Here is a 27,264-nt window from a genome sequence, read left to right on the forward strand (position 1 = left end):
GACTGCATTCTACATCTACAGAAGCAGAGAGTGACAGCATACTGAAAGGAAGGGTGGAACCCTCCTCAACACCAAGAACAATTTTGTCCCGACCATACTGTTCCTACTTCCGACCGATATAACTTGCGCCCCTGAGGGAAGGCTTGCCCTTGACTTCGCAAACTGCCGCTAGGCTGTGATCTTCCCAGATGAGAGTAGTGCTGGTGTGTCAGACTAAGGTAGGCCATAGGGCTCCTTGGCACCCGCGCCCAGTGAAGCAACCACCAATCAGAGAAAGCCACTAGAGGCCCCTGGCTTAGCACAATGGCAGCCGTCCAAAATGCCCGAATTCAGAAACCAGATGTCAGTCTCCGACATAGTAAATGCTTCATGGCCACCGTGGTGACGCTGTTTGTCTCCCTCATCCTGTCTATCCTTAGTTGGATATTACTAATCTACCATCCTGTTACCTCACCAACTCCTACACCGACTCCTGCAGAGCACCAATATTACACACTACCAGCTCACGAATTACCCCGCCGTGCAGAATTCTTCAACAACACCTTCATCCAAATGTTGCATCATCACCAGCTGATCATGAACACTTCCAACTGCTGGGTGTGTGGACTGATGCCGCATTCCATGATACATCCTGTCCCATTCTTTCCTTACCCATTTTCCATCTCTGGGTCTTGTCTTGCATGGTGGATGTTGATGCAGGAGGCCTACACTGTCAATGGTACTGCCAATTCTTGCGGAACAGATCTGGCAATGCCATTGCTCCTTTTTGCCCGACCAGCTCTTCCACATTGCTACTACCACCAAATGAACTCGGTGAGATGGTAGTATTCAACTCAACCACTCGACGAACATTTTCTAGATTCCGCACCAGAAGGATACTGCCTGATGAACGAAACACTCTGAATGTCATAAATGTGCCAGGCCGTGTCTGCATCCATGGCCTAGGGACTAAGAAAGTTGGTACCAGTACGTGTGATATCACTAAAGCCTTAAAATCTACATCTCCTCCGAAGCTGGTGACATCCCCCAACACCTATTTTATCTGTGGCACTGCCGCCTACACTTGGCTCCCCCATAACTGGTCTGGTACCTGCTATCTGGCCTTCCTCCTTCCACAAAACGTATTCCACCCATAGAGACTACCACCTGTCAATGAAGGGCCCCTGCGCCGCTCACGTAGGGGCATCATATCAGCCGAGGATACAGCGGGCCAGGAAGCCGGGGACTTGTTTAAAGGTTTCCTTCCATTCTGGGGCCCCATGGCAAACAGTCGAGCTGTACGAGGACTGACCAGGGTCCTTGCGGTCACATCACAGTAACAGCTGGTGCCCTCTCCAACATCACTGCAGAGCTACAGGCCGACCACCTTATAACGCTCCAAAACCGCATGGTCCTCGACGTCATCCTTGCTGATGGTGTGGTGTGTGTAAATTGATCGGCTCCAGCTGCTGAGTGTACATCCCAAACAACGCACCTACAGTGTACAATACCATCCAACATCTGCATCGCCTTTCTTCTGAAATTCATCTGGATGAAGGCAACTGGTCCCTCACAGGCTAGATCTGGGGTCTTCTTTCCCAGTGGGGTTGGAGGGTCCTCATCTTCCTTGCCTTGGGAGTAGCTGTCCTGGTCTCCTGCTGTTTGTGCTTTCAGTGCCTGCCAGTGCTCTGTACAATGTGTGTCCAGACCATCATGCCTCCACCCTCTAACTTTCACAACACCAATATGATGATGATGCTCCAACAAGAAACAGATGGTCTTATGAACATTGAGATTTCTTAAAGTATTTGCCACTCAATGGCAAAAGGAGGGTCTGAGGAAAAGTGTTTTTCTGATCGGCATCATTTGTATCGGGACGCCATTGTTTTTTCATTGCCATCTCGTGTCAAACACTTCCACACGACCCACCTGGTCGTTTCTGCAGATGCCTGAGAAAATCTAAACTGGCACGACAGAGACCATCTTGCAGCCTGCATTTCTGCCCGGGAACTGTCGCACACCCAACCCCCTGTTCAACAGAAAGCCATGAGACACCCACGCCCTGTGTAAACAAGCTTGTTTTCCATCTCCTGCTCCCAGCCTGGTAAACATCCTTGACACCGTGATCAGGTTATCTGGACAAAGGTCTGACTGTTGGGCCCTGATCAGGGTAATTAAACAATGACTTGAAAGACCGGCTTTGATCAAGCCGAGTGAACAATGACCTGTGTACCAAGCCTTGACCAGGTCACCAACTACAAACATTGTCTGGATCTGGTTATCAACTGCAAACACTGCCCTGATTGAACAATGGACTAACAACCAAAAGACTGAGATGAAAAATGTATAAAAGGCTTGTAAGTTACAGAGTGAAGTTGCAGCCTCCTCTGTCTTGTCTCTGTTCCATAGCCCGTGCTATTGAAATAAATCTGGGTTCCTCCTGCAGACGAATGCTCCTGTGCCTCCTTTTACTAAGTATGGGAGGTATGGAAGACTTGGGCGGTTCCCCCGCCGCCGAGACCCAGTAAGTGGGTGGTCCCGGTTCTTCAACAGGCAGGAAGTGGGGCTGAAGAGACAATAGAGAATACAAATGCATCCATGGGCAAGCAGCTTGGTACAATAGCAAAAGGGCGAATACATAATATACTTGTCTACGCTTACATGGCAAGATGTATAACAATTAGAAAAAGAGGTGTAGAAAACCTTCTTAAAAGTAAAACCTTTCTATCATAAACTTTAATTACCAGTAAGTAAAATATTCACAGAATTGAGAAGCGAAAGTGTCACTTTAATAAACAACTAATGAAAGAACTGGAGATACTTTTCTATGCAAAGATGTTATGATTGAGAAGTGAACGATAGAGGAAAGAGGCTTGTAACACAGTTTGAAACACAATGTTATTTCTGTGAAGTCAAAAATACCGACAACAAAAATATACAAGACTACAATATCATCATAAAATTTGTAATGATGGCAAAATTTAACAATTATACACTATAATAAGTTTAAAAATATTACATTAAAAAATATATTCTATATGGTGAAAAATAAATAAAAAATCTAACATAAAAAAAATAAAAAATACAATTTAAAATACTTTAAAAAAAATAATGAACATAATATTTAAAAAAATAAAAGTATTATTTAAACAAATATAAATAATGCTAATAATTTATAATTACAGACACTATTACGATGTTGTTCGGAAACGCTCCGAACGGGATTCGATTTGTTCTAATCTGATTTGGAAGCCTTGCTTCCGACCAACTCAGAAACATTTCCAAACTACCTATTATGAGGTTCAGAAACCATTCGGACTGTCCGACTTGTTCCAAATGGCATTCAGAGTAACTGAGTCGTTCGGAGCCGACTCGTACAGGTCTACGGATCGCGTTTCTGAACTAGCTATAACGATGTCGAATTCTGACAGCCTATCTGAATCGGTTGTTTCGACACGGATCGGCTGTCAGAATCGGACTTTGGTGGTCTGTAGTAGGCCCCCCTTTACCTGGGGACCTACGAATCGGGCCCGTGGGGACTCCAATAAGTCCCCTCTTTCCGAACATGCACAGTGTAGCAGGCACCTTGGGATACCCCCTTCCTCAATGGAAGCCTGTGTAGTCAGTCGGAACCAAGACTCCCAGAAGTCCGACCGAACGGTGTTGGGAACCATCATAATCATTCAGACGGACTCCCAGAATCCAATTCAGTCAGAAATCATTTAGAAATTGATCCAGTCTGAATGGTTTCCGAATTACATCATAATCGACCCCTAAATATGAATCATTGAAACAATGTAATACAATAATAATAAAATATAACATATTACTACAAAAACAATGAAAAAATGATTTACATTAAACTAACTTGTAAAATTGAAAAAAAAAACTATATGTATAAACAATTAAAAATAATACGATAATAAAATGAGATTTGGAGGGGTCAGATTTACCAATCTGACTCAAACGAGAACCACAGTAGGGAAAGAGTTGAACTTTGGAGGGTTAACATTTACCATTCCCACCCAAACGTAAACTGTAGGGAAACTGTTGGACTTTGGAGGTGTTAGCTATACTGTTCCCACTTTAACAAAAGCAATGGTAGGGAAAGTGTTGGACTATGGAAGAATCCCCTTGCGATTACTATTCACCCTCCAGTTTTAGCGACAGTAGTGAAAGTGGTGGACTTTGGAGAGGTTAGATTTACTATTCACTCCACTACGTGAGTAACAGATGGGAAAGTGTTGGACTTTGGAGACATCAGGTTTACTATTCCCACCCGGAATGAGCAACAGTAGGATAAGTGTTGGATTTTGGAGGACTGCGAACCACTATTCCCATTCCAGCGTAAGCAACATTAGAGAAAAATGTTAAACTTTACAAAGCGCAGATTTAATGATCCCTTTCTAAAATTAATAACAAATAAATTACATATATAACAAATAAATAAACAGAAAATACATTTCCATAAACATCTAAAAACTAAAAACATTTTAACATGGTATATTTTATACACCTTAATACAAACTAAAAACACAACATTAGCATATACAATTACACATAAAATGATATCGAAAAATGATATTAATTAAAACAGTTTAAAAAATAGATTTACAATACTTGCAACCCTATTATCCTAAAATCCCCAAAACAAATTCAATTAATAACAGAAAACATAATAATACACATTTAAAAAACATAATAAACTAAACAAAATTAGTCAAAAAACCTTAAATATAACATTATTTAATATAAAAATTAATACAAGAATTAAATCAATAACAAGACTTAGTTGACCAATTAAATATACAATATTACCATATTTGTAAAATTATCTATGAACTAAAAGCAATTCAGATAACTAATTATCAAATTAACACATTGAAATTTATTCTTACAAATGTATAATCAATAAAAGAAATATGTTTAAAAGTTCCCAACCTATTCTCCTACTAACCCAACAACCCGTTTATTTTAAATATTAAATGAAAAAAACTTAAACTATATTATAATAATGACTTGTAATACAAAAGTAATAACACTTATCTAATATTTTAAAACATTATGTAAAGAATTAAAAATGAATATTCTTACCTTCTATACTCGATTCCACAACATTTTTGACATTACACTATTTCTGTCTCCTAATATTTTTTAATATTATAATGGTAGAATACCTCACCAGCACTAAGTGAAAAACCAAACCTTGAAGATGTGAGTAGGCCTCCTTGTTGTTATGTTTAGCTGGCAGATACCAGATACAGATTGGTGCAGTTAGATACTGCATAGAAAGCTGTTTCATGAGAAATAGAAAACAGAGGTTGACTTAAAACTGATGCTTTTATAGATATGACTCGAATATCATTAGTGACTGGGGAGTCGTGGGTTTCAGATTGTAATCAGTGAATGACGATGTCAGGATCAAGTGTAGTAAAGGAATCTAAGAGGTCAACCAGATCAACAGTGCACAGCTATATGGATCTACTATTCTGAGGAGATCGCCAGCTACAAGCCAAAGACGCTTCTATTCTGTGTGTCTCTCCGTAACCAGACTGATGAGAGTCCAGATGAGCAACTGTCAAGATTAAAGTGCTGCTAGGATCAAAACAGATTCTCCAGGATTTTCCCAAAGAATAAGAGTGACGATATTTGTCAGAAGCCTTTTATTGCCTTTAGAGCCAGTAAAAGTTTGTCAGCAAAAGCTTGTTTATGGCCTCTTTCAGTGACTTAGTAAAGATTCATGGAGAAAATCTCTAGTTACATAGAACGGAATAGGTAGATGAAGCAGGAACTGTTTTTCCTTCTGTCTTGGCAAGCAGCAGAAGTTCACAGGAAAACTTGATGAGCTGAGTTACTGGATTAGTGAGGAAACACCCAAAAAGACACTTTTTGAGGAAAGAATAAAGGAATGGAGGATGGGAGTTGCAGACAGAGACAGGAGTGAAGAATGAGTAGGGGTTGGATTCTTAGTTGTTCTCAAGGTTGTTTTATAGGAAGCTCTGCACTTCAATGCACTGGTTCTTGAAGGAAGACAACAGAGGGGAATACTGGTGGATATTTTAAGACCAAAGCCCATTTAAAAAAAATAATAATTTTGGGTAGATTGGTAGCATATCATTTCTGTATACAATATGACTGCCTTTGGCAGAAGCATCTACTGTTGGTGTACTTCTTGGGTTTAACTTGACAATACAACTAGGGTAGAGTTTTAGTTACATGGCACTTTTTGATCATGATGGAGCACAGCTGCATTCACATTGCAGATACACCATGGGGCTCCCAGGCCTCACCCTCACAGAAAGATGCTAGTCCTTTTCCTCATTTTACAATCTTTGGCTCACCCCACCTATGCTACTTCATGGACCATTTCCGTCAGAACAGCATCTCCCTTGTGCAACAGAACTTGCAACGACCCTCATGAGCAGTTGGTTTTTTCCTTCCCACAAAGCAGGGTCCAGGCAGCCCCTCGTGAATGTCTTGGCTGAAGTTCCCAGGTTTCTGTTACCGAACCTGATACGGGTAAAAGATGGTGGCTACCCCTAGCCACAAGTATAGAGAGTTTCTTGGTCGCCAAAGGTTTCAAATCGCCAGATTCTGATACATTGGCTTGATGTTTTTGCCCCATCTTTATAACAAAGAATGGCTGAGAATGGTTCTGAGCAGTTGCTGCGCTTTCACATATTCCACTCAGCTGCACAGGCTGCAATCTTTGCAGAGTTTACAAGTAGTGGGTAAACATGTTAGTGATGTCAATTCAATTTCTGTTTAATACCATTTGCACAACCCCTTAAATTCCTTAAATCTCTTAATCTGAATGTTCTTTGGGGTAGAAGGTTGGCAACCTGCTAGAATGGTCCCTTTTCTCTTATTCCCTATGTCTATTCTCCCACACACCTAAACATATGAGCTATGGCAAAGGATCACTGGAATGTCCTAGAGAAGCCAGGTTATTCACATTCATGTCTGGGACTCCCTCCATAACTCCATTTTAGGTACCACTTGGATGTAGGAAACACAACATGAATTTCAGTGTGGCTAGCCACATGTGCTATATATATCAGTAATGTATGTATACACAGGCGACATCCATATGCTGCATATATGTGCGAAAGCGACTAAACAAAAAAAAATGTGATAGAGGTAGGTCAGCAACTCTCCCTGGTAGAGAGAGGGGAATAGGCTTATCCTGCCACTACAATCTTCTTTCTGTCACTACTTTCAGTACTCTACAACCCAGTGAGCTGGTAGTAGTGGTGCTCTGTAACGATGGTGCACATGGTGTGAGCTCACCAGGCCACACAACCCAGCTCTGAGTCGCAATCTATGTCACAGCAAAACCTTAAACTCACAGAAATGATTATTGTGTGTTCTAAGTTAGGGGATCAAAAATCTAAAGAACTTGCAGACATGAACTTGTGTGTCAGGGGTGCAAGCTCTCTAAAGCCATGTAGGGTCTCTTAAATTGCTGAGTTATTGAAGGGCACCATGTGTTCTCTGCTGTGGTCCTAAACAAATCATGCCTAATGGGAATCCTGCAATGAGCCACATGCATACTAATCTGATATTCATTACAGTTTAATGAGTTTTATGAGGAAAACGGGTATACATGTTTTACCTCCCAGCACATCCCGTACAGGTTTAAGAACGGTAGCGATATCGACGGTATGTTTAGCTATAGCAACAGTGATCTATTTTATACTGCTTCTCCAAAAACGTCATGTAACAGGGAGGGTGAATTTGCAAGTTCAATAAAACCCCCGATTGGAAACACAACACCCCCTGAGGTTTGCCCACTAACACATTCTATTTTGCTAATCTGTTCCAGGAATAGATTGGAAAACTTGCAGGTTTCCTAGTAGTGAGTAAACGCATTATTGATGTCAGCTGAAATTCGGTTTAATGGCACTTACTCATCCATTATGAATTAAATACTCTCTTATTGTGTTTTTTCTTATAGGCAGTAAGCTAGAAACCTGATAGATTGTCCCCTTCTCTTTTTTGTTTGTTATTCAAAGAAGGAGGATTCGGCTTGTCAGAAGAAAACATGAAATTGTTACTTGGCTCTCAGGTTTTTCCTGTATATTTTTATTTGTGAGGGTCTTAACTTTTTCTTCCAGTTCAGACAGCTGCATTTTCACTGCCATTTCCAACATGCTGTTTTCCTGTGCCAGCTTGTCCTTCCTATTTTTAGTGTATACCCACAACACTCCTGGCTGCCAGGTACTCTGATCCCTAAGCAAAGCAAATTGTGAGATCATGAAATCTTTGTCAGGAACAGTTACCCACATCAAATACTGATTTCTAAGTCAGTGGTAATCGATAATTCTCTGATTTGCAGAGGAAGTGGTGATTCATTGGAATCCATCAGCAGAATTTCATTTCATAGGAATAATATAGGAAAGCAAATTCCACCTGTCAATAAATAATCCACTGGATTTATGATTTCCTCCAAAAACTGGAAGATTTTCCATTAAAATCTCTAAAGCAGACCCTTAACTCTTGCAGCTTGAGCAACAAGGGATTCGGACGTAGTCCAATCCCCAGTATTATTAATCCGTTCGAAAGTTAGGATTAGGGTTCATTTCATCTGTTCACAATCAGCACCGGAATCAGTAGACATCTACTTTTCTCATGTTCCTTCAGATACCTTCTGCCACAATTGAACTGCATAGTTCCTTATTAGTTTTACTCTATCCATAAACCACTAGTGCCAAATTTCGAATCCCATTAAGGCACTTTTATTGTCTTGTAAAACTGCTTTACGACTCAGCAATCACTTGGACTGGTAGTGTATAAATTAACAACATATCTGGCTGCAGTTCTCTAATATATCTGCATCCCTCCAGCCAGGAAGGCATCAGACTGAGAAGTGTAAAAAAAGTGTAAAAAAAAAAAAAGAGGTGAACAACAGTGGTGGCTGGCACGGATCAGGTGTGGTGATGCGGGGGGGGGTGGGAGGGGAGAACATGCAAAGTGCGCATGACTGTTTGGCTGGGCCAAGACAGCTGTCCAAACCATCATGTGCACTTAGAACGTGCCCCAACCACTCCTCTGCTCTGTGAGCAGCCCCGCTGTGCAAAACTGCCTCAGCAGGGAAAAATAAAATGCTAATAACATTGTGTTATCATTTTATTTTTCCTTTTTTGCACCGCTGAAAAGCAGTGGGGCAATGCTCCTCTGCCTTAGCGGAGGAGCCGCCACTGGAGGACAGGTCTTTTTCACCTATGTAGCCAACGTCGTGAACAAAATTCCCCCTATCCATCAGGACCGCCTTAATGCTGCTCCAATTTTGAACACAGTTGGAGACTCACTCACCTCTTTACAGAACCCTACATGATAATACATTCACAGCACACAACTCAGCTTGCTCTTCCATTAATCACAGACTTTAATCTTGTTCTGACCATGTACCGAAGAATTACATCTGCAACGTTTGTATTGGCTGCGATTGTTTGTTAACGTGTGAAGGAACGCTTGGTTTTTAAAGCTGTGGATTATGGTTTTAACATCTGGAAGACAGATGCATGTAAAGTAGCACAAAGGGTTGACAGATTTAAAAGGTACTTAAACGGTCCCACAAATAAGCACTCCTGTGACAACTGGCTCTGCAAACAGCCAGTCCACCAAAATGTGTCTGTAAATAAGTATTCCGATGTGTGATTGAAAAGTGAAATATTATAAAGCAGGGCCATGCTAAGCGTTGATTCCCGAATAAGAACGGACTCGAATGCCTCTCTTTATTGACAGTGAAAGTAGACACATAAATGAAAGCAATCATTTAAGTAATCGTAATTAGGACAGTCCCATTCTCTTCGTAATTGATTCTTGGCATCATGCATGCAGAATACGTCACTGCAGTGCTCCGCCCCCGCTTACCTTTGCCAGCATTATGCGTGTCTTAGCTACATCAAGAGGGGTGGTGACTGCGGCTGCACATCCGCCTGAATGGATCACAAAAACACACAAAGCATTAGGACAAAGTTTGCTATTGGTACACATCCGTCACAAGCAACAGGCACTGCGCCCACTGCCAAGACGTTGCTCTATTGTGAAACACGTAGATCTCTGATATGTTAATACTTGTTCCGGTTATTTTCTCACTGTGAAATAGTTTTCCCCATGTGGCTTCAATATACACCAAGTGACAGACTTTGTGGTTCAATCCCCGGGGAATCAGACACCACAGCTGCGCTATAAATGGGCATTTAATGTTGGTGTTTTGCAGGACACTAGAGCCACCAAAATATGCACTTAGAGGTTCTCTTCTTGCTCACTCTCCCCAATCAGCTACACATAGGCTAGGCACTACAGTAAATGTATTTTGATAGCGCTTACTACCCCTGACGAGGCGTGGAAGCAGTTTTTTGCGAGTAGCATGTTACTCCATAACATAAAGCTGAATTAGTAGAGGGAAATATACATTATTCCCGGGACAAGGGCGGGACCGTCTGTGGCCGTCAGGGGCCGAGGGAGGCTGGGCTGGGCCCACTCTCTTTCATTTGCAGTACTATTGTTTATTTGTGACCCTAGTTGGATTGTGATATAGGTCCTGGGCATGTCCTCACCAGCCCCAGGGGGAACTCCTGTGAAGGTGGGGGGAGGTAACTCTGGGACCCTGGACTGTTATTTTAAACCAGCGAAGGGTGATGGGGGAAAAGATAGCTCCTTGGAGAAGCGTAGGGCAGAGCGCCGTCGCTCTATTGAACATATGAAAAATAGGCCCCCTAGTGACATAATTCCCTATTCTATCTCCCAAGAGGAAGGGCCCCTAATTGGTAGCCAGGATTCGCTATCTCAAGAAGGCGTCCCCTTATTATTACGGGATAGCATTTCGAACCCCGGCTCATTCCCCGACCAGATCATGGATGGCATTCTACCCTCAACTGCCAGTATTACGGCTGTCGATTTAGTCACCCAAACGCCCCCTGCAGCTAAAAACAGGATAAATAAGCCAAGGCAAACCGTTGTGGCAGAGGTGCATGGCCCACCTCCAAACAAGCGCAGAAGGAAGTTGAGGGGTGGGCACGGGAAGACCAAGATCTCCCATTCCGACTTTGGGAAAATACCTAAGTCTGCACCTATGTCTGACAGGCCCATAGTCAATATTCATAAAGTTACTCCCCCTAAGGGCACTAATACCATTATTACTGCTTCTACCAGCGACCATGGGGGCAATCAACCTATTATATTACCCCCTGTTACGTCCCTGGGGAACATAGAATTTCTACTCAGATCACTCTTACTGCCCATTAGCGAGAGTTTAAAGAAAGTAGAAATCAGGCTTACCATCTTAGAGGCAACTCTAACTAGCCTGAAAACCTCGCCTAGCAAACAGAGTAGAACCATCGAGTCCAATCCACCAGTAGGAACCCCCCCCAACATCCAAAATTTTCCCACCAATGCGGGACCCTCTTTGGGTGCCGATGCTGCCCCTCGTCTGCAGCCACTCATGGCCAATCCAGTTGTAAATCCATCTAATAACTCTAACATCTTACCTCCACAGACAGTAGGCCCCGCTTTTTACAGTACAAATTCTGGTATAAATCATGGGGTCCCATCTAATGCTAGTATTGCTCCTATACTCCCTGGCAAGCCCGCCCCCAGACCACGGAGACCCGACTTGCCGCCGGAGGCCAATAGCCTTACGGTGGTTTTGGCGGGTGCTCCCCCTCTTGAAATGGGCGAAACTGAGAATTTCCAATCACTCAAGGGGAAAATCATTAGATGGTTGAATTGGAACAGACCTCTCCCAGCCCATTTCAACAACGAGATCATTATGGTGAGAAGGGTACCGTGGTTGGGGAAGACGAGAAAAACAATAATAGGGGACTGCATTATGGTGACCTTCTTAGACCCGAGGACAATATTACATATCTGCGCTGGGTCAAATAGATCTATGGATTCCACCATACAGACTCTTCCAGTCTCTTTCTTCTTTCCCCCTTCTAGCATGTATCATGATTTGCCACAAGGCAATTGGACAAGGGTCGAACGGAGACCAAGACATAGGGGACATCCTCCACGCCCAGTCCACCGACTTCCGGAAACACCTTTTTTCGACTACAATCGTTTTAATTGCCTGCGTGGTCTAGAAGGGGTTGATTGACTGTCTTTAAACCCTGACCTTAATCCAATGACCTCGGACATTGTTTCCAGTGAACCTTCTGATCCAACTGGCCTTACCATCGACAATGGTCCTGATGTAGCAATTGGAGTAGTATCTGGCATTTGTTCCCCTCTTACTCCTACCCCTGCAATCTTCCCCGCTGTTGGTCCGGCGCACTTGAGATTAATCTGGTGGAATGTGGCCGGCCTAGCTAACAAGCTTGATATTCAAGACTGGGCAGCATATATTGAGTCTGGGGATGTTTGCATGTTCCAGGAGACCTGGGCTAGGGAAGAACATAGGCACCAGGGCTATTTGTCATTTTTCATTCCGGCCAGGTGGGAGGGCAAGGGCCGCCCCTCAGGTGGACTCACTACCTGGGTGGCATCCCACCTAGGTTGTCAGGCCTCACGTTTACCGGTTCCATCAGATGACATCCTAGTGGTTCAATTGGTATGGCCGAATCTAGCGAAACTTGTCCTGATAAATATCTACTCCAGGCCTGTGGGAGTTTCGAGAGAATCTTCCACTTTAGATGAACTTGCAGTCTATCTATCTGAAATGCCAAAAGATATACCCTATGTATTGGGAGGGGACCTAAATTCTCACTTCGAGCCACTGGTTGGTCTCCTAGAGGGATTCCCTACGGGAGAAGAGTCCATGTGGTCAGTGCCCTCTGTAGTAGCACCTCCCCCGAAGGCTTGGACACCTGTAGCACTGCAGATCACTGCCCTCACCCTAAAGTGACTTAGAGCCTGCAATGGGCGTACTAAGTCAGATATGCCAAGTAAAACTACGTATAACAGAGCGGGAAGAGAGTCCCGCTTGGACTACGCCCTTGTACAGATAGTGAATTGGTCTTCTATTCTGGATTTTAGGGTCACTGAGAGACTAGATAGTGACCACAATGCCCTTGAACTCGATCTTATCCACCCCGGTATACAAGCCTCTATAACAACTAATGAGGAGAACAAACCTGAACTCCTACTGGGCAACAACAGGAGAAGAGTCAGGTGGGAAAAACTAGCCACGAGCCAAGTTAAACTCCCAAGGCTCTATGCAGGACTAATCCCTATTATTGAAAAAGTGGGAGATCTAGTGAATGGGGTAGGTAACAAAGATTTCCATGATAAATTATACCAGGCTCATGAGGACCTTATAAAGGGAGCGGCCTCTGAGCTTTTTAGTAAGGTCCAGAATTCGAGGAGGGGACAACAACACAAACTGTCATGATACAATACAGCCTGTAGGAAGGCAAAGGGAGAACTTCTTAAAAGTATTAAGGAGAGACAAGGAGAAGAGAAGATACGAGAAAGTAGACGGGTTTACAAAAAACTAGTTGCCCATTCAAAAATCGAATGGGAGGAGAACCAATGGGAGGAGCTTACTAGTTCCCTCGCAACAAGAGACCATCGAACGTTTTGGAGAGTAGTGAATGGGGGGTCAGGGAGTCGCCACTCGGCAATAGAGCCAAACATTGCATCAGGGGTGTGGCAGGCACACTTCAAGTCTCTCTACAGTTTCGAGCTGGGAGAGACTATGAATGATATAGGTAACGGACTGGCTAAGTATGACGGGGATTTGATATCAGTGGGGGAGGTCAAGGTAGCAATAGCAGGACTGGCATCGGGAAAGGCGCCGGGGCTGGATGGCCTCCCCGGGGACCTGTTTAAGCAGGAACCCGTTGTCTGGGCCCCCTATCTTGCTGCTGTGTTCAATGGAGTTCTGCAAGGCATGGAAATTCCGAGTACTTGGCTGGGGGCAGAGGTGGTTCCTATATTTAAGAAGGGCTCGCCCCTGCTCCCAGCCAATTACAGACCCATCAGCTTAATTGACGTGCCACAGAAGCTGTTTGGCAGGATACTGTTGAACCGGCTCCAGGACTGGGTGGAAGAGACGGGCGCCCTTAGCCCGTATCAGGCGGGCTTTAGGAAGGGAGTCTCCACAGTGGACCAGGTTTTTCGCCTGAACATCATCTACTGGAGGGTAGCGATATTCGAGGGTGGCAGCTTATACACAATATTTGTGGATCTGAGGGCCGCCTTCGACCTAGTGCCGAGAGGGAAACTCTGGAGTGTTCTGGCCGAGATGGGGGTTCCCCCGGATATTCTGATAATTCTGCAGAGACTGCACCACAATAACTATGCCCGGGTCAGGTGCGGGAAACTTGGGGAACTGACGGACAGATTCTCCGTTGACAGGGGGGTTAGGCAGGGTTGTGTACTGGCACCGACCCTGTTCTGCCTCTTTGTCAACGGGGTAATCGCTCATCTCAACGGCACGGAAAACACCGATGCCCCAAGGTTGGGCGGCAGCAGGGTGCCTGCAATCATGTTCGCTGACGACACCCTGCTGCTGTCCAAAACCCCCATGGGGATACAGAGGATCCTTGACTCTTTTGTGGCCTTCTGCACTGATAGGGGGTTGGAAATTAATGCTGCAAAAACTAAGTTCATGGTTCTGAACCCAAGATTACGCCCGAATCCCCTACTGGGATCATCACGTTTAGAGAGAGTCTCCACCTTTGAATATCTTGGTGTAACGTTGAATGAAACCATGACCTGGGGAACACACCAGACCAGGGCTAATCTTAAATTAGTGCAGACCACAGGGGGCATTGCTCGGATGTTGAAAAGCTCCACATGTCGTCCGTTGGGGCCACTTATTCAGATCTACAAGGCACAGGCCAGGGGGGCCATTATGTATGAGGCGGAACTGTGGGGTCACATATCCTCCCGCAGTTTGTCTGTCACTGAGAATAACTTCATTAGACAGATAGTTGCACTCCCGTCCAGTACTCCGCTCCTCCCTTTGAGGATGGATTTGGGACTGAGACCAATAGCAGATGAGCTAGGTCTCAGACCCATAGCCTTCTGGCGGAGGCTATGGAGTAGTGAAGAACTTTCTACTTACAGGGCGGAGCTGAGGGAGTTTTTAACCCACCCTAAAGCTTTGCAGATCCCGTGGATAAATTATATTCAAAAGTCTTGTATGAGACTGGGGCTCCCAGATTTGTGGCTTGATCCAGCGAATGCTTCATTAAAGATCCCACGAAAAGCTCTGGCCACTGCTTATCATGAGCAGAAATTAGCTATGGCCTTGGACTCTCAGGGTGAGGGGTCATTAACATCTGCATTTATGAAATGCAAGGATGCATATAGGCTGGAGAGGGTATTGGATGCTATGTCCCCCGTGACCCGAAAGATCAGTTTTTAAAATTCTATACATGGGGAGGTACTTCCGACAACCAAGGTTTCTAATGAGTGGTAGCATGCCCCGGCCAATTCTTAATCCCAATCCAACCTCGATGCAAGCTGGAGGTTGTAACTCTCTGTAGGCAAATCAATTTGACAGACACGTGTGAGGCCAGAGCTCCATTACTTAATTTGAATGTTGTCACTTGCAGTGACACAATACTTACTTTCACTGGTAGCAGGGGCAGCCACCGGCGCAAGAGCAGCAGACACAGTTCGACAAAGAGGGGAATCAGTCACCCTTCTAATCTCAGTGTAAATTAAAACACACCAAACATACACTACAAGAAAGTGATGTTAGTATCTAAGCTACCAAGCCATGCCACTCCTTTCGGGTCGGCACTGACTATGTGTCAAAGTTGACTTCGCCTTTGATAGAAAACCCTTCAACACTTCTTTAAAATAAACAATCGCAATGTTCTTGAGCTAGTCATTCTTTGTTTTAATTAAATGCTTAAAAGGTTTAGCCCGATAATACTGGCACGAAGCGTTAACTTTCATAACAATGTTTTGTGACATTTGGCATATTTGCATGTGAAGCTAACTTTCAGAAGAGAATAATAGTGCAGCGATATGTTGTGGTTTGATCTGCTCGCAAGCAGTAACGCTCAATATATAAACACCAGCCGGATTTAAGCCCTTCTCTTTACTCTCATTGGTGCAGGAGAAGTACATAACCATATGGGTGCCTGGCTCTATCAGCAATGAGCTGAGGACAGGTAGATCCTTGGAAACTCCATAGTGACACAAGTGTGTAGTCCGATAACCTGAAACTGAACGTGTTTCAGCTCCTTGTTGACCCTATGCGAGCAGAACAAATATATCAGAGCTGAATATATGAAATACCATGTTGGAATGATAATCATTTGTCTACACCATTTTGTAGGTTGTGAAGGATTCTTTTGTTTATTAAAACTTCAACAGTGCAACTGAACTATACTGTTAATAAACTCTGCTGGGTAGGATCTACATTTACAGTTTGTTTTCGCCCCTCCTCTGTGAAATGCTGTAAATATATCACCAACTTCTTTAACATCCGCAGCTGACATTATGGCAACTCAATTTGGGTATGTAATATAAGAGGGGGGATGTTCAAGTAATAACCTAATTAACAATATTTTGGTGATTGCCTCTGCCTCAACATGAACAGCCTATTTGTTTGCCATACAAGTGTAGAGATACAATAGCTGAATGTACACCCAGGCGGCTTTCACATTCCCTGGTTACTGGTGCGAGACTGAGCTTAGAGACTGCATCTTCCTACAAAAATGAGCACTGGGGTGCCTTAGCCTTCCCCTCTGCTTTTATCTGCCCAATATACAGCCATAAATCTTCTCTTGGGAGTGGCCATCTTCGGTCCTCTTCGTAAATGGGAAAAAGCAGTGAATGCTATTGGCAGCGACTAAAGACTTGCATGAGTCTTTCTCACCACTCACCCTAATCAGCATGGAAAAAGAAGGTCTACTAGGATGAAGCCTGCACCACACATGCACTATTCACCCTATCCACAGAAAGGAAAAATATAGTTTTCAATATAGACACAGAAAGGGAAATGGGACATTCCAATAAAGGCCCTGAACATGTGTGAACACCACTAATCCAAATCATAATGCCAAATGATTCTTCTTCTACTCTACTAGCTAGAGAAGAAATTCATTTAAGCTTCCCTGCTGATACAATTGAGATATGCCCTTCTCAATGCAGTGGTAATCTGAATGTGATATACACAAATACGCAGCTACAACTAAATAGAAAACCCACTGCTCACTTATCACAGATTTTACTGTAGAATGATTATTGTTCTACAGCTATATGACCCTAAAACTTGCCCTGTCCAGATTTATTCTAGAGAACATAGAAATAATCCCACCTTTTACTCCTACATATCCTCTCCCACTTGTGACCAAAACCAAAAGACATATGACACTCTCTATCCTCATGATGGCTCAATCTGACAAGCCCGCTCTTCTAGAAAGGCTGATCAAATCGGGTTCTAATTCATACCAATTAATTTCCCCTCCCAAGTTTTCCAAAATTTAGACAAAGAACTTCAAGCACAAGGTAATGATACAGCTCCTGAAATCCTAATCATAGGCCAATACCACTGTGGTCATAACAGGTACCTGGAAGCAGACATTATTTTCTTCTCCCACTACCCAGTCCACTGGAAAGAAACCCTCATTAAGGATCTGAATGTCAGTGAGTTGAGACAAATCCCACACGGAGAGAAATTAGTGATGTTATGAAAGCTTTCTATTTTAATTTTAATGTCTCTACTCCCCAACGCTCTTTTTTAAACTATACGAAGACTACTTGAAGTTCTCCCCCTTTCTCCTCAGTCTCAGAATACGATAACATAGACCTCAGCTCGGTCACACCCACAACTTAAAATCCAACTCATCCTTTGGTCTCCTCATTTAGAAATTGCTTTCCACTTAAGCTTATGTCCCATATCTGTGTTTCACACAAATGTGACACATCCAGACTTCATGCAAATCTAATATAGCCCCCGCCACCTTAATCAAAGCATCCTACCACCAAACGTCCACCTGGCTCGGACACTAGCTGCAACTAATGATCTCGCCCACGCTAGTGTATCACCTTTGCACACTCCCTCTGAACAGCCCAAGAGCACTATGGATGACCGGACTCCCTCATCTGCAGAACAAGATGTTCAATGGTCCGTGATACTCTAGTATGCAAAACTTTGACTGCCTCTCTTTAGAAAGGTGCCCAGCTTGAATATCAACTCCAGAATGTTGAGGGTGCTCAATATTGAGGGCAAAATATTGAGATTACAAAAACTGCTGCTGTCCAAAACCCCCATGGGGATACAGAGGATCCTTGACTCTTTTGTGGCCTTCTGCACTGATAGGGGGTTGGAAATTAATGCTGCAAAAACTAAGTTCATGGTTCTGAACCCAAGATTACGCCCGAATCCCCTACTGGGATCATCACGTTTAGAGAGAGTCTCCACCTTTGAATATCTTGGTGTAACGTTGAATGAAACCATGACCTGGGGAACACACCAGACCAGGGCTAATCTTAAATTAGTGCAGACCACAGGGGGCATTGCTCGGATGTTGAAAAGCTCCACATGTCGTCCGTTGGGGCCACTTATTCAGATCTACAAGGCACAGGCCAGGGGGGCCATTATGTATGAGGCGGAACTGTGGGGTCACATATCCTCCCGCAGTTTGTCTGTCACTGAGAATAACTTCATTAGACAGATAGTTGCACTCCCGTCCAGTACTCCGCTCCTCCCTTTGAGGATGGATTTGGGACTGAGACCAATAGCAGATGAGCTAGGTCTCAGACCCATAGCCTTCTGGCGGAGGCTATGGAGTAGTGAAGAACTTTCTACTTACAGGGCGGAGCTGAGGGAGTTTTTAACCCACCCTAAAGCTTTGCAGATCCCGTGGATAAATTATATTCAAAAGTCTTGTATGAGACTGGGGCTCCCAGATTTGTGGCTTGATCCAGCGAATGCTTCATTAAAGATCCCACGAAAAGCTCTGGCCACTGCTTATCATGAGCAGAAATTAGCTATGGCCTTGGACTCTCAGGGTGAGGGGTCATTAACATCTGCATTTATGAAATGCAAGGATGCATATAGGCTGGAGAGGGTATTGGATGCTATGTCCCCCGTGCAGGCCAGAAAGCTATTTCTCCAATGGAGATATGGCACATTACCTCTACGATCCTACACTAGCTCCTGGTCAACACCGCCCTCTACCAAGCAATGCCCGGCATGTGCTTGTGAGGAGGAAAGTGATTTACATGTGGTCTTGTTTTGCCCAACTTACAAGGCCGCGAGGAAATACTGGCTCCTACCACTCATTAGAAACCTTGGTTGTCGGAAGTACCTCCCCATGTATAGAATTTTAAAAACTGATCTTTCGGGTCCAATTGTGTTTGCATTGGCTAAATTTCTTGTAAATGTTTGGCACACTCGCACCCGTATCTTAAAGTCGCAGGTTTCCATATAATTTTTACTTTAAACAATCTTAAATGCATGGTCCTTTATTCGTTTTCACTCTAGCTGCTGTTAATTTGTAGGGTGGAACGATTTTATTATGTACAATATGCATTTGTTGTTTATTTCTGATGATTTTACAATGTTTCAAATGTGTTCTTATTGTATATCTTTGATGGTCCAACTGGCCGAAATAAAGATTGAGAAATTGAAATTGAATTATTTTTTGGAGGGGGAGTGATAGTAATGGTAAACATGTGAGTCTATTAGTTGGGTGGATAGGATGAAGAATGGATAGAAGAGGGAAGAGTTTAGAAAGGATGATTTGGGTGTTCATAGTAGTAAAAGAGGTTTAGGATGAGGCAGAGAGCCATTTAGTTGGTTGAATAGGATAAAGGATGGACAGAGGGGGGAAGAATTTAGAAATAATTATTTGGGCGTTCATAGTAGTAAAAGAGTTTTGGGATGTGTCAGAGAGCCTGTTGGAAGAACAGGATAAAGGACGGAAGAGGTGTTTGGGAGTTCACAGTAGTAAAAGGTTAAGAATGAGTCAGAGAGTGGAGGTAGGATATTTTGGAAGGCCAATAGGATGAGTCACAGAGTGGTGTTTTGGGGAGATTAGTTAATTTTTTTTCTATGTAGTGGGAAGAAAATATATAAATATGTAGAGACATAACCACACATAAGAGTTATACATACATAGCAATTCTAACATGATTTGTTTGGTCAGTTTTACTCAGAATGCAACTGGAGAACGAACCTTATGGCGCTTACTTTGCAAAAGACGGAGACTACCTTTTATTTATTTTTGCATGGAAATTTGTCGGTGTTGATATGAATACTGAACCGTGGCCAAGATTTGAACCCGCTTCTAGATGATCCAAGCCAGCGTCGGATTGGTAACGCGGGCACTCGAGCAATGGCCGAGAGGCCGGTGTCCGAGTTCCAGCTGTGAGCCGCTTATTTGGACAGTCTGGGGGCTGATTTGGCGGTGTCTGCGCAGTTCTATGCCGTCAGCGACCCAGTGGGTGCCTGAGTGGCCTTTTTGGAGGTAGATGGGCGTCCATTACCTCCATTTTATCACCAGGCAGAGGTGTCGCTCCCTTTCTCTCCTGGGCCGGCCCATTAATGTGTGCATATTGATGGGGGTAGGAGGCCTGAGCAGAAGTGGCCTCACTTGTTTTCAGGTGTGTTTCACCAGTGTAAACGAATCCGTGCAGTTTTTTTAACACCCCCTTTTTTTAAATAACATTTTGCCAAAGCATTGTTTCGCGGAATAGACATTATGCAAATGTGGGCCACTTTTTTTTTTAGCATGCCCCGGCCAATTCTTAATCCCAATCCAACCTCGATGCAAGCTGGAGGTTGTAACTCTCTGTAGGCAAATCAATTTGACAGACACGTGTGAGGCCAGAGCTCCATTACTTAATTTGAATGTTGTCACTTGCAGTGACACAATACTTACTTTCACTGGTAGCAGGGGCAGCCACCGGCGCAAGAGCAGCAGACACAGTTCGACAAAGAGGGGAATCAGTCACCCTTCTAATCTCAGTGTAAATTAAAACACACCAAACATACACTACAAGAAAGTGATGTTAGTATCTAAGCTACCAAGCCATGCCACTCCTTTCGGGTCGGCACTGACTATGTGTCAAAGTTGACTTCGCCTTTGATAGAAAACCCTTCAACACTTCTTTAAAATAAACAATCGCAATGTTCTTGAGCTAGTCATTCTTTGTTTTAATTAAATGCTTAAAAGGTTTAGCCCGATAATACTGGCACGAAGCGTTAACTTTCATAACAATGTTTTGTGACATTTGGCATATTTGCATGTGAAGCTAACTTTCAGAAGAGAATAATAGTGCAGCGATATGTTGTGGTTTGATCTGCTCGCAAGCAGTAACGCTCAATATATAAACACCAGCCGGATTTAAGCCCTTCTCTTTACTCTCATTGGTGCAGGAGAAGTACATAACCATATGGGTGCCTGGCTCTATCAGCAATGAGCTGAGGACAGGTAGATCCTTGGAAACTCCATAGTGACACAAGTGTGTAGTCCGATAACCTGAAACTGAACGTGTTTCAGCTCCTTGTTGACCCTATGCGAGCAGAACAAATATATCAGAGCTGAATATATGAAATACCATGTTGGAATGATAATCATTTGTCTACACCATTTTGTAGGTTGTGAAGGATTCTTTTGTTTATTAAAACTTCAACAGTGCAACTGAACTATACTGTTAATAAACTCTGCTGGGTAGGATCTACATTTACAGTTTGTTTTCGCCCCTCCTCTGTGAAATGCTGTAAATATATCACCAACTTCTTTAACATCCGCAGCTGACATTATGGCAACTCAATTTGGGTATGTAATATAAGAGGGGGGATGTTCAAGTAATAACCTAATTAACAATATTTTGGTGATTGCCTCTGCCTCAACATGAACAGCCTATTTGTTTGCCATACAAGTGTAGAGATACAATAGCTGAATGTACACCCAGGCGGCTTTCACATTCCCTGGTTACTGGTGCGAGACTGAGCTTAGAGACTGCATCTTCCTACAAAAATGAGCACTGGGGTGCCTTAGCCTTCCCCTCTGCTTTTATCTGCCCAATATACAGCCATAAATCTTCTCTTGGGAGTGGCCATCTTCGGTCCTCTTCGTAAATGGGAAAAAGCAGTGAATGCTATTGGCAGCGACTAAAGACTTGCATGAGTCTTTCTCACCACTCACCCTAATCAGCATGGAAAAAGAAGGTCTACTAGGATGAAGCCTGCACCACACATGCACTATTCACCCTATCCACAGAAAGGAAAAATATAGTTTTCAATATAGACACAGAAAGGGAAATGGGACATTCCAATAAAGGCCCTGAACATGTGTGAACACCACTAATCCAAATCATAATGCCAAATGATTCTTCTTCTACTCTACTAGCTAGAGAAGAAATTCATTTAAGCTTCCCTGCTGATACAATTGAGATATGCCCTTCTCAATGCAGTGGTAATCTGAATGTGATATACACAAATACGCAGCTACAACTAAATAGAAAACCCACTGCTCACTTATCACAGATTTTACTGTAGAATGATTATTGTTCTACAGCTATATGACCCTAAAACTTGCCCTGTCCAGATTTATTCTAGAGAACATAGAAATAATCCCACCTTTTACTCCTACATATCCTCTCCCACTTGTGACCAAAACCAAAAGACATATGACACTCTCTATCCTCATGATGGCTCAATCTGACAAGCCCGCTCTTCTAGAAAGGCTGATCAAATCGGGTTCTAATTCATACCAATTAATTTCCCCTCCCAAGTTTTCCAAAATTTAGACAAAGAACTTCAAGCACAAGGTAATGATACAGCTCCTGAAATCCTAATCATAGGCCAATACCACTGTGGTCATAACAGGTACCTGGAAGCAGACATTATTTTCTTCTCCCACTACCCAGTCCACTGGAAAGAAACCCTCATTAAGGATCTGAATGTCAGTGAGTTGAGACAAATCCCACACGGAGAGAAATTAGTGATGTTATGAAAGCTTTCTATTTTAATTTTAATGTCTCTACTCCCCAACGCTCTTTTTTAAACTATACGAAGACTACTTGAAGTTCTCCCCCTTTCTCCTCAGTCTCAGAATACGATAACATAGACCTCAGCTCGGTCACACCCACAACTTAAAATCCAACTCATCCTTTGGTCTCCTCATTTAGAAATTGCTTTCCACTTAAGCTTATGTCCCATATCTGTGTTTCACACAAATGTGACACATCCAGACTTCATGCAAATCTAATATAGCCCCCGCCACCTTAATCAAAGCATCCTACCACCAAACGTCCACCTGGCTCGGACACTAGCTGCAACTAATGATCTCGCCCACGCTAGTGTATCACCTTTGCACACTCCCTCTGAACAGCCCAAGAGCACTATGGATGACCGGACTCCCTCATCTGCAGAACAAGATGTTCAATGGTCCGTGATACTCTAGTATGCAAAACTTTGACTGCCTCTCTTTAGAAAGGTGCCCAGCTTGAATATCAACTCCAGAATGTTGAGGGTGCTCAATATTGAGGGCAAAATATTGAGATTACAAAAACATCAAAGCAAGGAATAGCAAGGCTAAATGAATCGTTTTTTCCCTTCAATAATAAAGTTTAAAATATTGATTACTAAAACATTGTAGTATTTAACATTATTTTTCTGTATAGAATTTAGCTAACAAAGCGTAAAGTTATAATGTTAATAATATAAAATAAAGTAAGTAAAATTAAAGTTTTCATTTATTTGGGTTGCTGAGTTTTATTTGGGCATTGGGTGTGCAGTGTTTTATTTACAAAAGTCTTATTTTGTATGATGCTTGATGTTTTAATAAATTATGTATATTGTTTATAAATATATATATATATAATTATTGTATTCATTGTTAATTCGTTTTATTGGAGGTATTGTGGGTTTTATTGTAACATTGGGTGGGTGGTCTCTCAAATGAAAACATAAGTATTAGTAAATCATTATATATGTATAATAAAATATGTTATGATCTATTTCATAAGATGGATTTTAAAATATAATAAAATAGTCAAATATTTTTATTTATATTTCCAAAAATATAAAGTAAATAATAAATAACTTAAAATGTTAGGCATCTTTCTAATTTGTAATATTAGTAGTAGATTTTATTGAAACTAATTTAAATTTAAATACATTTAGAAATATTAACAAAATAATATCATTATATTATTATACTTTCAAATATGTGTGCTATATTTTAAAGCTGCTTAGAAATTAACAATGTGTTTAGGATTATATTTTGAATTAAAGTAAAGTTTTAAAAATGTTCTTAAGAAGTAGTGTTTTTTGTTACATTTAGTTTTATTATTAATTGTGATATACCCAATTATAAATACTTTCCACAATGTTTTTTAGGCTGGAGTAGGATAGTAAGTCCTCGCCATTATATGGACATACCGGTATATATGTTGGATTGGAATCAGAATAGTAAATACGGTTCCCCCTTCCCCAAAGCTATATACACTTACCCCAATATTTGTTGGACTGGAGCTAGAATAGTAAATATGACGTCACCAAATATATGCACTTTCTCCAATGTTAGATGGATTGCAGTTGAAATGGTAACTTCGTCCCCGAATAGATGCACTCTTCCAATTGTAGTTAGAATAGAGTTAGAATAGCAAATATGACCCTCATATATGCACATTTTCAAGTGATAGTTGGATATGCTAAAGAACAATAAATATGACTCCCCCCCCCCCCCTCAAATGTATGGACTTTCTTGAATGTTAGTTGGATTGATGTTAGTTATATTAGTAAGGCTTACAACCAAATATATGCACTTTCCCAAATGTTGGTTGGACTGGAGTTAAAATAGTAAGTCTGTCCCCCTTTAATGAATGCATATTTTTCATTGTCAGTTGGACTGAAGCTAGAACAGTGAATCTGAACCACATAAATACATGCAATTTTTCTGATGCTAGCTGGACTGGAGTTAGATTAGTACATAAACTTCCCACAACTAAGTCATTTTTCATATTTTTAAATAATGTAAGTGAATGATTTTCTATTCCATATTATTTTAAGTTTACTTGGCTATTTTGGCTGTACTTTTTGGTTTACATTTAGGTTTGTTTTTTTGTCATTAATTACTTTCCAAAATATATTTATAAATTATTATCTCTTGCTACACTGAGGTATGTGTAGGGTATGTGTTTATGTATATATGCCAGGTTATTCAAATGTAAATGTGTGAAAATGTTTTACATTTATAAGCAATATTTTATATGTTTAAATATTAAACATTAATTTATTTATGAAGATATTTAATTTTATTTGTACATAAAGGTTTCCAAACATTCATTAAAATGTGCTCAATTAATCTGTTTTAATTACATATTTTGTAATGCAAAAAAAGCTATATTCTTTTTTTATTATTTGTAATTTAATATATATATTTTTTAACTAGAATTACCAAATAAATTAATTTTAATTATGTAAAATATATTTCAAAAGTATTACTTTTTTATTTTATATTAATTAGAAATATTCAATATTTTCAATATATTTCTATACAATTTGTTTTGCTATTGCTATTCTGTTAGTTTAAAAATCTGAATATTATTGCAATCTCTATTTTTTCGGTTAATGTTTTTTAAGTTTAGATATTTTTGGGAACAATATTTTTGTTTTTTTAAATATAGTTTGATATTTTTGTAGTCATTAGGCAAAGCTACAACAGTTTAGAAGCAACTAACCAAAGGTGCAATCACCCCAACTCCAAAACCTCATCTAAGAACGCACTTACAGCTCACAGTCTTAATTCCTTGACTGAAAAACTGCTCATTCTCTTTGCGAAGTCAAATCTCTTATTTCCCCGTGCATCCCCTGCATTGGTCACCATATTAGGAAACAAATGCAGCTACAATTTCCATTCCACTATTTTAAAAAATACATGCACAGCTCTCTCCAAGAACTCACGGACCTCGATACTAGAGTATTACAACACAAGTGAAATCTCTATCAACCTCCCATCTCCTGAAATTTACAGAGATTATCCTTGAAAGTAGTATCAGGTATCAGCTACACTCATTCAAATGTACCATCAATATCACTAAAATAGTGCCTCAACACCATCTATATATAAAACTATTTAGCTTTACTTAAAAACATATCATCTATTGTACAGGTAAAATAATATATGCAAATAATCTTGTGATCAGATTGTCATCCTTCTAGAGCATACATTTCTTATTGTCAACACAGTGACCATGAACCTCGATGTTGTACAATGAAAAGAATACAATCCCCTATTTTCTTATCACACAAGCAAAAATCTTTTTATAAACACCACTACATAAACATTTCATACAAGTACATAAGAACATAAAAGCATAAGAAGGGAGAGTGCATGAGACAATCATATTTGTCTTCGAAGAGTCACTAATCGATTGTTGTCGTTGATCAAAGTGCAAAGGTTTATAAAATGATTAACATCTACAGTGTCACTCAATGCCTTCTTGATTTAATGCAGAAACTTTTTTGCAGCTATGCATTTCGGTAGATTCCTATTGTTCACAACCACCTTCTTCAAGGAAAATAGATGTCTCCCACCATTACAAAGTTCATTTGTTTTCCACTAGAGCTGGGGCTAAAACAATTCTTATTCCTTAAAATTCCCATTGTAGTCCTATAATCCTGTGGACCAATGTTGTTTCACTTTTATGGTTTCATCCTTCTATTCATGAATTTATGTGGGATTATATTAAATAATATTTCCAGATCTACTACATTAGAGGACTGACACCACCAAAGAGAGCACTTCATTTACAATGGGCTGCACCATGTAGGTTTAGTTTGGTGCCACAAGAAGGCAAAAGAAAAGCAGTATTCATGGCTGCTTGGAACATGGAATTCTGAAATAGCAACGCCATATTCTGAACAAAAGCAGAATGCTGTATATAGGCACAACCCAGTTAAGTAGGTTGGCAAGCTAAAGCGTACTGCTAACTGTCCTAGGGATATGGACATATGAAAGGCATATGAAAGCCATATATTTGAGTGAGCCTAAACCTCCTAATGTTGTCCGAACCAGGACCAAATCCTCCATTCTGTTGAGAACCAAAAACCTATTACACAAAACCTAGGGGCCGATTCCGATTCGGGAAAAACCATTCCGAATATCCGTTCGGAGCGTTTTTCCCATACGAATCGTACCCTGCAACATCGTACGTACGACGAAGTACAATTCGTACCAGGAGCCGTACTCCGTACGATTCGTACAGAGACCGTACGACTCTAATCTCCGTACGATTCTCCCTCGGAACCCGCTGTACGCGACATCTGTGCGGTTCGCGGCTGGTTTTTACGACCCAGCAAGTACGAAACATGTCGGGTACGCTCCGTACGACCCTTTTTATATGGGAGCTGAA

The 27,264-nt window shown here is 41.6% G+C and overlaps 1 protein-coding gene across 1 annotated transcript in view; it reads right to left on the reverse strand.

Annotated features, from left to right (window-relative positions):
- The window catches only part of SLC25A26 (solute carrier family 25 member 26), an 875,117-nt gene that overhangs the window by 117,474 nt on the left and 730,379 nt on the right, over nucleotides 1–27,264 (reverse strand). The window contains exon 8 of the mRNA XM_078662304.1: nucleotides 9,856–9,920. Coding sequence (XP_078518430.1) covers nucleotides 9,856–9,920 — 65 coding nt within the window. The remainder of the gene's footprint in view (nucleotides 1–9,855; nucleotides 9,921–27,264) is intronic.

This window comes from Lissotriton helveticus, chromosome 9, assembly GCF_964261635.1.
Source record: "Lissotriton helveticus chromosome 9, aLisHel1.1, whole genome shotgun sequence".
NCBI lineage: Eukaryota > Metazoa > Chordata > Amphibia > Caudata > Salamandridae > Lissotriton > Lissotriton helveticus.